The sequence below is a fragment of the Alligator mississippiensis genome, chromosome 1 (assembly GCF_030867095.1).
Source record: "Alligator mississippiensis isolate rAllMis1 chromosome 1, rAllMis1, whole genome shotgun sequence".
Taxonomy (NCBI): domain Eukaryota; kingdom Metazoa; phylum Chordata; order Crocodylia; family Alligatoridae; genus Alligator; species Alligator mississippiensis.
This window is the reverse complement of record NC_081824.1, coordinates 344,687,199-344,703,206: the sequence shown is the minus strand read 5'-3', so window position 1 is coordinate 344,703,206 and position 16,008 is coordinate 344,687,199. Positions and strand designations below refer to the sequence as shown.

General features: G+C 46.2%; 1 protein-coding gene across 2 annotated transcripts in view; it reads left to right on the top strand.

Moving 5' to 3' along the window:
* The first annotated feature begins 12,368 nt into the window (after positions 1 to 12,368).
* Positions 12,369 to 16,008, top strand: part of TBC1D8 (TBC1 domain family member 8) — a 61,274-nt gene continuing 57,634 nt past the window's right edge. For both annotated transcript variants that reach the window (XM_006261422.3, XM_019485061.2), the window contains exon 1: positions 12,369 to 12,657. In XM_006261422.3, the coding sequence (XP_006261484.1) occupies positions 12,531 to 12,657 (127 nt within the window). In that variant the 5' untranslated portion in view covers positions 12,369 to 12,530. The remainder of the gene's footprint in view (positions 12,658 to 16,008) is intronic.

Sequence of the window (16,008 nt, the reverse complement as noted above, 5' to 3'; positions counted from 1 at the left end):
TTGGTTACTTTACTAGCACAAGGGGGAAGATAAAACCCTGTAGAAGGACACACCTACCTACTGTGTGGTTAAATGACATTTGTAGGCTAATCATGCATGACAATGGAAGTGCCACTTAGACTCATTGGGCAGTTCTACTGAGTGATATAAGCATATGTGGAAGAATCCTTACTCCATCAATCAGTCCACCTCTGCATAGAAAGAAGGATCTCAGGTCCATCTGTGGGGCTGTTCTTTTCACTAGCACTCTGCTTACCATGGACCTCTTCAAACCCATGTGTCTTGTAATTAGTTTAATAGACTTAGGTTCAGACTTAAGTTGGGAGTTGGATACAGGTGGGAGATAAACCTTTTTGAAAAGTCTGGTTATTTTTATGGCAGACAAGGTTCTTTGGGTGAATCTGATATCTTTTATTAGATCAACTTAAATAGTTGGAAAAAAAATGTTAGCAAGCTTTCAGGTTTAGCCTGACAAAGGGTTTTTAAACCCAAAAGCTTGCTAAGATTTTTTTCCCCAACTATTTAAGTTGGTCTAATAAAAGATATCAGAGTCACCCAAAGAACCTTGTCTGCCTGTGTTCTTAGACCAACATGGCTACAACCTACGCCCCTGGTTATTCTTATAGAGTACTTGAAAACCTGTTTTTGTTGTCCCCTATTGTCTTAAGTCATTTACAGGAGGTTTGTTTGTATGATTTCAATGCACAGCCTAGGGCTTAGTGCATCTCAAAACTTCAGGATCACTTGGGAGTTTCATTAACACATTCCAGGGAATCTCACTAATTTGCTCTTCACACTTCTTCCAGGTTACTAAGGAAGATGCAAGATAAAGCCTCAACCCTGCATGTGAATAGGTCTAGGACAACCCATTTATAGAAAAGTTTGTAGTATGATGCTACTGAGTTTTTGGTTGTAGCCGTGTTGGTCTATGGACATAGGCAGGCAAGGTTCTTTGAGTAGATGTGATATCGTTTAGTAGACCAACTGAGTAGTTCAGGAAAAAAGTTCTTGGCAAGCTTTCGAGTGCAGCACTCTTCTTCAGGCATAGGGAGTCTCTGCTGGTCTGAGACTCCAAGGAGTGAGAGAAGCTAAAAGTGTGGCAGGATGTCAGTGAGAATGTAAATACGTAGAAATTAGAAAGACAAAAGGTAAAGCAGGTAAGGGAGGAGGAAGAAAGCAGGGGGGAAAAGGTCAAAGGGAGACATTACAGCAATAGAATACAAAGTAGAAAAGAGGCTGTCTGTGAAAAAGGAAATCATTGGAGATCTGCGCCTGGAAGCTTGTCAAGAACCTTTTTTCCAACCAGTCAGTTGGTCTAATAAAAGATATCACATCTACTCAAAGAACCTTGCCTGCCTAGTATGATGCTATAAGTTTACCCAGAAAGCTGGTGGAAGCTCCATCCTTGGAGGTTTTCAGAACCCAGCTAGACAAAGCCTTGGCTGGGATGATCTAGTTGGGGATGATTCTGCTTTGAGCAGGGGTTGGACTAGATGACCTCCTGAGATCCCTTCCCACCCTACTTTCTATGATTCTAAGTGTAGCCTCACATTTGTGAGAGCCCGGCAGGCTTAATTATGCTGAGAGGAAACCAGCACGGGTTCGTAGTAGGTAGATCATGCCTGACTAATCTAGTCTCTTTTTATGACCAGGTTACGAAACGCCTGGACACAGGAGTAGGGGTTGATGTCGTATACTTAGACTTCAGGAAGGCCTTCGATACGGTATCTCACCCCATACTGGTGAACAAGTTAAGAGGCTGTGACTTGGATGACTACATAGTCTGGTGGGTGGCGAATTGGCTAGAAGGTCGCACCCAGAGAGTCGTGGTACATGGGTCGGTTTCGACCTGGAAGGGTGTGGGCAGTGGGGTCCCGCAGGGCTCGGTCCTAGGACCGATACTCTTCAATGTCTTCATCAGCAACTTGGACGAGGGAGTGAAGTGTACTCAGTCCAAGTTTGCGGATGACACAAAACTGTGGGGACAAGTGGACACAATGGAGGGCAGGGAACAGCTGCAAGCAGACCTGGATAGATTGGACAAGTGGGCAGAAAACAACAGAATGCAATTCAACAAGGAGAAATGCAAAGTGCTGCACCTAGGGAGGAAAAATGTCCAGCATACCTACTGCCTAGGAAATGACTTCCTTGGTGGCACAGAAGCAGAAAGGGATCTTGAAGTCCTAGTGGACTCCAAGATGAACGTGAGTCGGCAGTGTGACGAAGCCATCAGAAAAGCTAATGGCACTTTATCATGCATCAGCAAATGCATGACGAATAGATCCAAAGAGGTGATACTTCCCCTCTATCGGGTGCTGGTCAGACCGCAGTTGGAGTACTGTGTGCAATTCTGTGCACCGCACTTCAAGAGGGATGCGGATAACCTGGAGAGGGTCCAGAGAAGGGCCACTCGTATGGTTAAGGGCTTGCAGGCCAAGCCCTATGAGGAGAGACTAGAGAACCTGGACCTTTTCAGCCTCCGCAAGAGAAGGTTGAGAGGCGACCTTGTGGCTGCCTATAAGTTCATTACGGGGGCACAGAAGGGAATTGGTGAGGTTTTATTCACCAAGGCGCCCCCAGGGGTTACAAGAAATAATGGCCACAAGCTAGCAGAGAGCAGATTTAGACTGGACATTAGGAAGAACTTCTTCACAGTTCGAGTGGCCAAGGTCTGGAACGGGCTCCCAAGGGAGGTGGTGCTCTCCCCTACCCTGGGGGTCTTCAAGAGGAGGTTGGATATGCATCTAGCTGGGGTCATCTAGACCCAGCACTCTTTCCTGCCGATGCAGGGGGTCGGACTTGATGGTCTATTGGGGTCCCTTCCGACCCTAACATCTATGAATCTATGAATCCTAGGGCCAGGTCTTACCCACACTTAATTCATATGTATCTGGTAAACCTGCTATCCTCTGCAGAGATGCACCTAAGCACACCATGCTGCTTTGGGAGTCCTGCCTTTGAAACCAGAAGCAGTGTAGCTGTACCCACACCACACTTTGGGTGGGCTAATTAGCACTGCTGAATGGACAGGGCCAATTAAGCCCTGGCTTATGAAAATTAGCCTACCCAAAGTGCAGTGTGGATGCAGCTGTACTGCTTCAGTTTATGAGGCTGTGAAGCGGTGCTGGAGGGCACCATTGCCAAGTAGATACAGCTTTGGGCCCATAATTAGCCTTACACACAAGTACCCTATTTCTAATACATTAGGTCAGGGGTGTCAAAACATACAGATCTGACTCATGGAGCTCCATCATCTGCCCCCAGCACTGTCCCACTGACTCACATGTGCTGGCTGGCCCTGTGCTGCATGTGGTGCTTGCTGGGGCCCGTCTCCAGCTATGGTGCTTGCAGTTCACACACAGGCCAACATCCCAGAACAGCCCAGGCAGGTGTCACATGCATGGGATTGGGCATGCAGGTGACAGGGCCATGGGCCTGCTCTGGCCTGGGGACTGGCCCTGCACCACTCATCTGAGTTTGGTACCCCTGCATTAGGAAACTTCTCTGCACCCCTACAGTTTGTAAAGAAAAATTACACTGACTTTAAAGATGGGTAAATTGATGCAGGGAGAAGTTAACAACTTTCCCAAGTTCACAAATTAAGTTGGTGGCAAACAAGGCTACAAGATCAGAGTCTAACCCACAACTTACTGTCTGAATATACTGTGCTATGACCCAAGCATATATAGTACTCTTTCTCTGTGAAATTTTCCCCAGAACTGTATGGTAACTCTAGAAGCTTTAAAGTAGTCTGCAAATTCACTCTCTTGTGCTATTTGTTAAGGTATTTACACCTAGAGATAAGCCATCATAAATAACTCAAACACAATCCTTTTCATATGGTATATTAAGGATGGAAGGAGTTCAGAAGCCGTATTTTCTTTCTGCTCATATTCATTTCTTCCAAATTAATATTCTTTTTATTGAAATTTACCTTTTCTTGCTTCTCAGCTTTAATGGAACTGAGGATATTAGGTAACACAGGCAGCAGTATTCCTGCTCTTTTTTAGGATTTATATGAGAATACCTGCAGAATTCATACTTCTGTTTCAGAGGGCTGAGGCATACCTCTGGCGTTTCTCTAATAGTATGGATGGATACCCATTTTTTCCTTTCTGTGCAGGACTGTTGCCTCTGGTGGGATTTTGAAGGAAGATTCTTAGAATATCCAAATCCTATATAGACACTGGCTGCTGGATCTACCCAGTAAATAGCTAGGGGGCCTTCCTCTGCCAAGTACAGATAACTGCATTACATGATAGGGAATCACTGAATTGTTGAAAATTAGTCTGAAAGGGATGCTGAGCAGCCAGGTAGTTTATTTCTTTGTTCAATGGCAGGATCAACTCTAGCTAAACCATTCCTGACAGATGTTTGTCTAAGCTGGTATTAAAAACATGATGGAGATTTCACAGCTTCCCCAAGTAACCTATTCCTGTGCTTACCTATTCTTACAGTTGGAAAGCTTTTCCTAATGTCTAATCTAAATCTCCCTTGCTGTAATGTAAGTCCATTAGTTCTTGTCCTATCCTCAGTGGACATGGAGAACATCTACGTTGTAGCATCCTTTTTCACATATTTGAAAGCTGTCATTTCTTTTCATTCTTTTTTCTCTAGATTAAACAAGCCCAAGTATTTAGTTCTGTAAGCATTCCTCATGGATCATTACTCTAATCATTGTTGTTGCTCCTTGTTAACACTTTCTTCAGCTGGTCCATATCTTTCTTGAAGGGTAGTGTGTAAAACCAGATACAGCATGCCAGTTGAGGCTGTCCCACTGCTGAGTACAGTGGAAGAATTATTTCCTGTCATACATAACACTCCTATTTGTATGCCTCAGTATGAGGTTGACAAGGTTCCTTGGGTGAATTTAATATCTTTTATTAAACCAACCCAAATAGTTGGAGAATAGTTATTAAGCAAGCTTTCGGGTTCAAAAAACCCTTCGTCAGGCTAAGGAAGCTGCAGCAGTTGGTGTGTGCTCTTCCTGGATGGAATGAAAAGTAAAGAAGCCAGGGGCTGGGCTGGGCTGGGGAGTCAGTTGCCAGGCAGATTATAATGTATCAAAAATCCAATGTCTATGTTTAGTCCATGATCTTTAGTATCCAGCAGGTTGATGAAATGGAGCTCATAGGCTCGTCTCCGGGAATTGTTGTGTAAATTTCCCTTGAGGATCAGGACTGAGAGATTGGAGAGAGAGTGGCCCTCCTGTGAGAAATGTGCCCCCACCAGTAATTGGGTATTTCTGTCTTTGATGGATTTCCGGTGTGCGCTCATTCTGGTGCGCAGTTGTTTGGTCTCTCCTACATATTTCCCATCAGGGCATTTGGTGCATTGGATGAGGTATATTACATTTCTGGAGGTGCAGCTGTAAGATCCAGGGATGCTGATGTCTCTGTTGTGGGGTGTAGTAATAGTGGGGGTGGTGGAGATGTGTTGGCAGGTTTTGCATTTCTTGTCATGGCACGGTCTGGATCCTTTCAGTGTGTTCTGGGCTTGAGGAAATTTGCTTCTGGTGATGAGGTTGGTGAGGTTTGGTGCTTGTTTGAAGGCTAGGATGGGTGGCTCTGGGAAGATCTTTTTAAGAATAGGGTCTCTGTCTAGTATGGGTTGCAATTTTTTTAGGATTTTCTGTACAGGTTCAAGGGAGGGGTGATAGGTCATAACCAGCGGTGTGCAAGTTGTAGGGGTTTTTCTTCTGTACTGCAGCAGTTCTTCACGTGGTATCTGGGTGGCTCTTTTAAACATGCGATCTACCTCTCTGGACGAGTGTCCTTGCTGGGTGAAAGCCTTTTTAAGATAGGTGAGGTGGCAATCCTGGGTGTTCTCTTCAGTACAAATGCGGTGGTATCTGAGGGCTTGGCTGTATATCACAGCTTTTTTGGTGTGTTTAGGGTGATTGCTGGTTCTGTGCAGATATGTATGTTGGTCTGTGGGTTTCTTGTATACTGTGGTCTGTATTTTACCCTTCTGGATACTGATCATTGTGTCTAAAAAGGAGATGTTGGTGCTGGAGTATTCTAGAGAAAGTTGGATGGAGGGATGGTGATTGTTGAATTTCTGCTGGAACTCAATCAGAGATTGCAGGTTGTCAGTCCAAATTATGAAGATGTCATCGATGTATCTTAAGTATAGCAAGGGTTTGATGGTGCAGTTCTTGAGGAAGTCTTCTTCCAGGTGGCTCATAAAAAGGTTGGCATACTGTGGGGCCATTTTAGTGCCCATAGCTGTTTCCCATCATCTGGAGGAAGTGTTGATTATTAAAAGTGAAATTGTTGTGTGTGAGGATGAAGTGTATAAGGTCAGTAATGTCTTTGGGTCTGTATTCTGGGATGTAATCTTGTTCCTGTAGATATGTAAGGCAGGCTTGGTTGCCATCCTGGTGTGGGATGTTGGTATATAGGCTGGTAACGTCCATGGTGGCTAGGAGTGTGTTGCTGGGAAGGTAGTCTATGTTTTTAAGTTTCTGTAGAAAGTCTGTAGTGTCTTGTACAAAACTTGCTCTGTGGGTGACGAGCGGTTTTAGGATTGATTCAACGAAACCTGATATTTCCTCAGTTACGGTCCCATGGTTGGATATGATAGGTCTGCCAGGGTTCCCTTGTTTGTGGATTTTAGGGAGCATGTAAAAAGTCCCCGGGTTAGGTAGCAGGGGGATCAAGGTCTGTAGTTTTTCTTGTAGTCTTGATGGAAATGATTTGATGGTATTGTTGAGTTTTTTGGTGAAAAGGGAAGTAGGATCTTCTTGTAGTTCTTTGTAGTAGGTGGTGTCAGAGAGCTGTCTGTTGGCTTCCTTTATGTAATCCTCCCGGTTTAGGATGACTATGGCTCCTCCTTTATCTCCTGGTTTTATTACTATTTGGTGGTTAGATATTAGAGATTCTATGGCCTTTTTCTCTGGTAAAGAGAGGTTGTTGTGGTGGCATGTGTTGCTGATTATGTATGAGTTTTACTTTTTTCACAACAACATGCTATTGTTGCCATTTTCTGTTTGTGATCTGATATGATCCCCAGATCTTCTGCAGCATTGCTGCGTTCTCATTTGCCTAAATACCTTCTTCTCTAAGTGCTGTACTTTGCACTCATCCTAATTAATCCATACCTTTTGCATCATTATCAACCCCCAGCATTTCTAATAGGCCACCACACACATACCATTCAAAATATGAGATTTCTCTAAAATGTTTCCTTCACTTGTTTCCCCAGGAAGAAGTGGCTCCACTTTCCAAACAACCCTACTTGGGTAAAGTACCTCCCTCTTTGGAGAGGTGGGGGGGCTTCACCCCTCCCAAACACCCTCCTACACCTTTTACAGTGGTTCTCTAGGCCAGGGCTGCATCTAGAGCAGTAGTTTTCAACCTTTTTCATTTGCAGATCCCTAAAAAATTTTGAATGGAGGTGCAGACCCCTTTGAATTATAAGTGTGAGTATTCACGTACTTTTGATTGATCATAGTTATCTTCTGCAGACCCCTTAGACATAGTCTCCAGACCCCCAGGGGTCTGTGGACCACAGGTTGAAAACCACTGATCTAGAGCATTAGGTTATGTAGTAAGGGAGAGGCTATGGCACTGCTTTTCAGCCAGGAATTATTATGCCACTTAGTGAGCCCTCTTTGAGTGTGTGGCTGATGAAATTTGCAGGCTGACTGCAGACCATTTACTATGCCCTCATGGACAACAGATGGTTCACAGACCATAGTTTTAGAACCCCCATTCTACATAATATGTCCATACTTTGATTATGATATTGTCATGGGAAGACAGAGTCAAGATATAATGCCAGATATAATGATAATAATAATAAAAATAATTAATATTACCATTTTTAGGCCCCCTTTCTGTTCGGGCCCTGGGTGGCCACCTGGTTCGTCCATGCCTGTGTCCAGACCTGTCTGCTGCTTCCTCTGTCATAGAAGAAAACTAGGAAGAAAACGCCTATGTGTCTTGTTGCTTCAGTGCTCTGGATTGGAAATTGATATGAAAATATAAATCTTTCTTCCTGCAGCTAATACTTAGCTTTAGTTGGATTTCATGGCACTCAACATACAGCCATCCCTGTTTTATCTTGAGGAAAGAATCATAATTTTCCCCCAGTTTTCCTTGAGTTTTTATTATAGTGGGTGCATCTACATGTTCATTAATGTGATGCAGTTATTGCGCATTAAGGTTAGTTCTTGCATAACCAAGTACCACCAGCACATGGGCTTTTACAAGTGCTAACTGTGCAGTAGCCTAATACTACTGCACAGTGCTGTATTAGTATGAGTTTTGTTTGGCACACTACTGTGCTGTGTTATGAGGCTACTGGCAGTTAGTGTCTTGTAGATGCACCCAGTATGTACTATGAATTGTACATACCGTATTTTTCTATGTTATCCTGGGTTAGTTTTCTGTCCATCTCCACCTCATGCTCCTCAAGTCATTTATCTTTTTTTTAATGTTAACTCCTTCTAACTGATTCTACATACCACAACATCTTATTTTGAAGAAATAAATTGTAACATCTTTTGATTTTAATGACCGTTGAACCAATTTTGATACGGTTAAACAGCCTCAGCGCTGAAGGAATACTGTTGGTTATGCTCAATAAAAGGCAGGTCTTGAGAGGTAATCAACAGTGGCATGTGTGTGACATGTGATACTAAAATAGAAACCTATTTTATTCTTGCTTCCCTGTCTTTTGCTAGGTCTCTAGCCTCAAGAAAAAAAGTCCTCATGGAACAAAAGTCTTGTTAGAAACCAACAAGTCAGTCAGTTCTCTTTTCAAAAACTTTTCAAATGAATTAGCACAAAGCCCAAGGTTGAATATAAAAAAAGGCAATAAATGTAAGTTAAGAAATATTGACAAAGGAACAAATATTCACAAATCTAGCTACACTAAGAAATTATTTTATTAAATGAGGACTGACATGCTGCCCTAGCTGCTTTATGAGAAGAAAAACCACTGCCCCATCCCACTCATATACCAAATGGAGAAAGGGAGGCAGTTAGCTGTGTGAGTAGAGTCAAGCAGAAGGTTGGACAGGATGGCACTTTAGAGACTAACTGGTTCAGAGAGGTATAAGCTTGCACAGGCCACAGTGTCTGATGAAGTAGGCTGTTGCCTACGAAATCTTACATCTCTCTGAACCAGTTAGTCTCTAACGTGTCATCCTGCCCTGCCTTCTGCATTTACTGAGCACAGATTTTAAAGAACCTGACTTTCCTTCAGTATTTTTTTTTTAAAAGACCATATCAACATCCTTATTCCTGTACTGCCAGTCATCTGTTCCTTTTGTTAATGAGAAGATGTGGCCAGACTTAGGCTAGGAGAACAATCACTGTTCCTTTTGCTTGCTACTGCTTTGTCTGAAAATAAAATTCTGGCACTTGTGTAAAAATGAAGATCAGGGCTTACATGTGCATGTGATGTGTGGAGACAAGGGGAAAATAGACTAAGGCAGTGGTTTTCAAACTTCCTAAAGTCGCAGAACCTTTTAATATTACTTCTGCTGCTGCAAATCCGCTAGTGCTGCAAATCTGCTACTCTCAGCTTTGCAGGCTGTGTGATCCTGGCAATGGTAGCTCATGACCTCCTGACCTGCTCCATCATTGCCCCCAGTCTCTTTGCAGAACCTCTGATCACTTACTGCAGAACTGCTGGGTTCTGGGGAACAGTTTGAAATCCAGTAGGCTAGAGCAAAGTACAAAATTGGCTTGGCCGCAGGCTATTCCATTAGCATCTAGGAAGTAAGCTAGACAGCATGATTACCACTACCCATGCCCTGAAGAAGTCTGCAACTAGCTGCAGTTTTTAAAATTTGCAATAGGTATAATTTCTTGTAGTTCTTGCAAGTAGAAGGCCACATTTCTCATTCCATAATTGAAATTCTCCATTAATTGGGAACTTTCCCCACATTAGAATTACATGATTTGTCCCATAGGACTGAGCCTATAATCTAAAATAAGAGATTGCAGGAGACTCTGATCTCAGTTACTGTAGTGCTTGTAAAGAATTACTTCAGATTTGCTATTATTTGTGAGCAGAATCGTAAGGGAGAAAACTTCGGTCATGGAATCAGACATTCACATTTCAAGAGTAATCAGGATTATTTAACCTGCATTCACATTGTAAAATGATGTCTGTTTTTTACAATGGTGGCATTTGGTGTTAGAAAGCTGCTCTTCATACCCATTTAAATAGGCAAGGGGAATACATGCATTTTCTAAGACAAAAACTAGTGTGAAATGTCCTAGTCTGCTAGATTTTCTCCATGCAGACTCCAAGATTTAGGCTTTTCTAGAAAGGAAACAAAAAACAAAACAACTGGGAAAACAACAATAATAATTAACACCCCCTCCCACCAGTGGCTTGCCTAACTTCTTTTGATGCCAGATAGATTTCACATGATTCTCAAATGAGTGTAAGCTGTAAGCTGTTTGCTGCAACTGACTTTCTCTTCTGCATTTGTGCAGCAAACCAGGATCAGGCACTTGGGTGTTACACTAATACGAACAATAAATACTGTAATTTGGGTAATCCTCACACTAGACCTTTTAGTCATGTTCAGTATCTGATTTCTTTCTTACTGTGGAGAGCTAAGAGATCTCACAGGCATTAACTATAAGGTACTTAACTTGAAGCATACAAATTCATGACCATGAGCTTTTAAGTTTAGCATATTCCTAAATTCCTAAGCGAGTGCAAGCTCAGGTCCTAGGCTGGGATCCAGGGGAAAAAAACCCTATGGAGCTCTTCTTCCCCTCCTCATCATCGTGTGACCATGAAAGCAGCTATATAGCATGAACATTATTCAGCTCAATGTATAGATACACATAGAGCCGACCAAGCAGTCCAGTGGTTACAGGCTCACTTTGAAATACACATGGCTTGTGTCTGAAATGATGCAGCTATGTGCCAATTTTCAGTGTCCCAAGGGACTGTCAAAGCATGTTGGCAGGTATATTAGTGCCCTGATATGTCTAGGGGCAGGGTCCTGGGTTTGTTGTGATGCTGAGGGTAGGCTGCATATGCCTTTAGCCATCACTCATCAAGGGGTAGACTAGACTGCAGCAAATAACTAGAGTTCATCTTCCTGGAAGGGCAATGGGGCTATTAATTGCGGGAATATATATATTTAAGAGTGTGTTGTGTGTGTGTACCAAAGGTTAGCAACCCCTGACATGCGTGCCAGAGCATGGCATGTGAAACCATTTTGCTTGGGACAAGGCAGGCCCCTGCGGCTGCCCAGAGCCCAGGCTGCCCACAGCAGGTAGCAGGGAGGCTGCAAGCAGCTGCACTGGGGTCCTTGGAGCCCCAGCCCAGCTCGTTGCCAGCAACAGGTTCATGCAGACATTGGGGTTCCCCCAGGACCCCAACCACTGTTGGGAAGTGGCTGGGGTTGCATTACCACAACGATGAGGCCCCTCATAGCTCCCACACCATCCGCCCCTGGCACAACCACATCTTACAAATGGAGGTTGCGAGGTTTTTTGGCACCTGGCCCCAAAACATTGCAGATGCCTGATACACACATACCCCAACCCTGCTTAGGGAAGATGCCCCCTCTCTTCCCTCATCCCTCCCATTTTCCCCCTCTTTTGGAGGAGGAAAATGGGAGGGATGAGGGAAGAGCAAAACAGTGTCCTTGCAGCATGCTCAGGGAGCCGGCTGGAAGGGGTGTGTGCATGTGTGTGTGTATGTGTTGCAGATGGAGGGGATGCATGTGTACGAGTGTGTAATAGAGGGGATGAGTATGAAATGCGTGTGTGTGTGTGTGTGTGTGAGAGAGATATGAAGAGGGTGAGCGAGTGGTGGAGGGGATGAGTGTGTGTGTAAGACAGGAGGAACGCGTGTGTGCCCATGTGTGATAGGATGAGTGTGTATGTGTGAGAGAGAGAGATGGAGGGGATGTGTGTGCACACCCATGTGTGTGATACAGGGGATGAGTGCAGGTGTGCGTAAGAGATGGAGATGCGCGAGTGTGTAAGACAGAGGGGATGAGTGTGCGCGCACCCATGTGTGATAGGATGAGTGCGAATGTGTGTGAGTGAGATGTCGGGCATGAGTGAGTGTGAGCGTGTGGCGGGGAGGGGAAAGGAGACCCCGATTTTACCCACAAGCAGGACTGAAGGGTGGGGGTGTCTGCGCCCTAGCAGCGAGGGAAGGCGACCCCCCCTCACGTGAGGAAACAACCGAGCCCCGGGGAGCGGCATGGCTGGGGCGGGCCGGCAGGGCGCCGGTGTCTCCCTGCCCCTGCCCAGCCGCCGGGAAAGGCGGAAAGCCCAGGCAGGCTCGGCTCGGTCCGGCCAGAGCGAAGGGCGGGCGGGCGAGCTGAAGGAGGGAGGGGACAGGGAGGCGCGGCCGCTGGGGGAGGAGGCAGGAGGGAGGCCGGGCCGGGCCGGGCCGGGCCGGGGGAAGCGTCCTGCCGCCTGGCTCCGGGCCGCGGCACAAAGCCCCGGCGTCCCCGGGGGAAGCGGGCAGGAGAGGACGGGACAGGGCTCCTCCCCGTGGCCGGCGGCGATGCAGTGACCCGGGCCCGCGGCAAGATGTGGCTGAAGCCCGAGGAGGTGGTGCTCAAGAACGCGCTGCGCCTCTGGGTCACGCAGCGCACCAGCGGCTACTTCATCCTGCAGCGGCGCCGGGGCCACGGCGACGCCGGCGGCCGCTTTACTGGTACTAGGGCTGGGGGCGCGGGGTCGGGGGAGCCCGGCGTTGGCCCCCGGGGGTAGGCGGGGGTCGGCGCCTCCCGGCACCTGCTTGCCCTGCTGGGGTGCTAGCGCCGCGGGACTCGGCTGCCGTCCGGCGGGGGGCAAAGTCCTGGGCTGGGTGCAGGGGCGGGGTAGGCACCGATCTCGTCCCCAGAGCCCTCATCTGTGTCCTGAAGCACCGGCGCCCGGGGCTGAGCCCTGCTGGAGCCCGGGGGCCGCAGCCAGCGTGGTTGTCCACCAGGCAGCTGGCGACCCTTCAGGGGGTGTCGCGCGCTGGCGCGATTCACTCTAGAACCCGCAGCTTTGTCTCCGCGTTCTGTCCCGCGGGGGGCGGAGTTCGCCGCCGCAGAAGGGCACAGGGGCTCTCCCGGAGGCAGGGGAGGGGTGAGCGCCAAGCACTGAGGTTTCCCGGGGAGCTCCAGTCCCAAGCGAGGGACTTGGGTCTACAAAAGTTGAGAGTTGCCCTCAAGCCACCTTCCAGTCTATTTTGGCACTGTGTGGTCACAGAATCCTAGAAAACAAGGGTTGGAAGGGGCTTCAGGAGGTCATAAGCCAACCCCCCATTCAAAGCAGAGCCCATCCCAGCCAAGGTTTTGTCTATCCAAGTCTTAAAAATCGTCCTCCTCTCTTGACTCTAGTTTCAATAGCAGGTTAGGCAAGGATTGTTGTATGGGATGGGTTGGATGGTCTAGAGATTACCTCTTAAGGGCCTTTCTAGCCCTGCCTCTAGGATTCTAATTCTTCACCCCTCTCATCTCCCTCCACGCTTTTCCTCTGAATGCACCACAGGTGTTTTAGCCGCTGTGGCCATGTCCAGACCTGCATGGAGGTTTGATTCCCCAAGGACAACTAGCATTGACATACCTTGTGCTGCTGCTAGTTGTCCTGGGGGAACTCCTGTGCCACACACGCTCTGGTGCATGGCAGGTAACCCCAGGTGGGATAGGGGATGTTGGTGCTAGTACTGGGTTGGCCCCAGCAGCCTTACTTGGGGGGCCTCCTGGGGCTGCAGCAGTGGTGATTGTGCCTCATGGAGCCTGGCTGGCAGTGGAGTATGGCGCTGGCCGGCCAGGCTCCAGGTTTGTCACCCTGTGTGCTACTCCACTTTCTTCCCCGTGGGTTTTTTTGACCCATGAATATCCAGGGGTCAAAAAGCCCTCCCCAGTGCTCCCTTGCAGCATGGAGAACAACCGAACATGCGGCATGTGACGCCACAGATGTGTCTGCAGCGCCACATACCACACAGCCGTGCTCATCTGGATGGGGCCTATGTGGTTATCTGCCAGGAACAGGTCTGGGCTGCCTGGCAGGTAAAATGCAGGTTGCTCGTCTTCTGTAGGGATCAGGAGGTGTAATGATATCAGACTGGTGCTCTAGGAGAGAGCCTCTAGAGTAGAAGAGCACTTGTCCAGAGCTGCTTCTCTGGGATCCTTCCTAGTGTTAGGGACCAAGCCACTCCAGACAGATGGATGTGCCCTTGGCTTGGCAGAAGCTCCAAAGAAGTCAACAAGAACTTTGCTGTCAGTAATATCAAAAATAGATCGGAGCAGAATCATGAACACTTCCCCCCATCCTTTTTACCTCATGGTCAGATTGGTACGGACTGTGGGGGGTTTTGCTTTCTGCTGAAGTAGGGGGTGCGACTCTTCTACCTGGGACCTCTTGAGCATAAATTGACGTTATAGAAGAAGGACGTTGGCTGCTGTGGTTCCCCTGCTTTAGCTGTGGCAAGTTAGGGTGTTAGGTCTATGTTGTGTCAGGGTAGATGGTAGTCTTATGTAGAGTTTAGGCTATGGTTTGTATGGGATACTTTGGATAGGAATGATCCTGCTTCAGGTAGGGGCTTGGACTAGATGACCTCCGGAGGCCTCTTCCAGCCCTTCTTCTCCATGATTCCTTTATCTGTGGCTAGAACATAACTAACTCCTCATAGGCTAACACACTAAGATCTATAGAGAGTATAAGCTTCATGAACTCAAGCTTGCAGCATCTGATGAAGTGAGCTTGAGTTCATGAAAGCTTGTTCTGTATACATCTTTATTCTATAAAGGTGCATATATCTACCTTGCCTTCTGCCTGACTGGACCAATATGGCTCTCTTAGGACTCAACTACCTCTCTTAGGCCATGATGAACCAGTGAAACAAGGGGTGTTTTGCAGATCCCAGATCGATCAGATTGTTCTGGTAGTTAATAAACTTGCATGTGATTTCTGTCATGCAGTCAGTCGCCACTTGAGAAAAATCAGACTGAATAGCAGGTGGGCTGCTTTGTGATTTTTGTTGAAAAATAGGTTCCACCCTATCTTTGCATTTTTAACTTCATGTATTGTGAAACACTGTTATTTACATAGCATACATGACAAAGGTGCTATATAAGAGGAAGTTCAAGAAGACAAAAGATCTCATTTGCAGTGGTATAAATCTCAGGGTATTTTTTGTGAGATTAGTGATTTACACCACCTTAGTTTTGGAGTAAGTGGCTGCATCAACATACATGTTTAACTACGGAGTAGACAAAGTAGCTGCAGAGTAAAGTGTCACTGTCTGCATGTGCAATGCTATTAGGCCACAGTAAACTAATTTAACTAATAAACTAAATGATGGGTAATTAACTGCGATTAAATGTATGCATAGACACTGATCATGGATGAAAACTGCACCCAGTCAGTCCAGCTTAGGCAGCCAGACTCTTGCCTTAGGCACATGGCTCTGCACTTCTAGCACCCTCATGCCCCAGCCAGCCTCGATGATACCACCCGGAGCTTGGGGCTGACTCCCCGTGCTCCTGGCCCTGGTGTAAACTGCTCCACCCCGGCTCAATTTGCTGCTGTTCTAGGCGCGTGTATAGATGTTGTGCCTGGGAGTAGTTTACTCTGGCTCAAACTGCTCTCAGGTTTGCTGCAAATTATTTGCATGTGTAGATGTACCCACTGATTATGAAGATTGGCCTAAAGTCCCCATTCTGAGTTAATAATATAAATTGGACTAACGTATAAAGAATATCCATGTTGTGTGTGCAGAGTGACAAAAGTGAACAAGAAAAATAATGGAGCTCTTGATTGTGTCACACATCTTGATTTTTTTTCTTTTATAATTTTAATTTGGATTGCTTATGGTGGGTAACAGAATTAGAAGAAAATGGAAATTTCAGATCTCAATCTTAGCTTTTTCTAATAGTGTGAATTTTTTTTAAAGCTTTTTTTATATGAAACAAAAATTCTTGTCTGTAAGTGTTTTGAGTTTTTTTAATTTTAACTGGAGGTGGCACAAAAGCTTAAGTCCCACTGAAGTCAATTAAATGTTGACTAAAAAGGG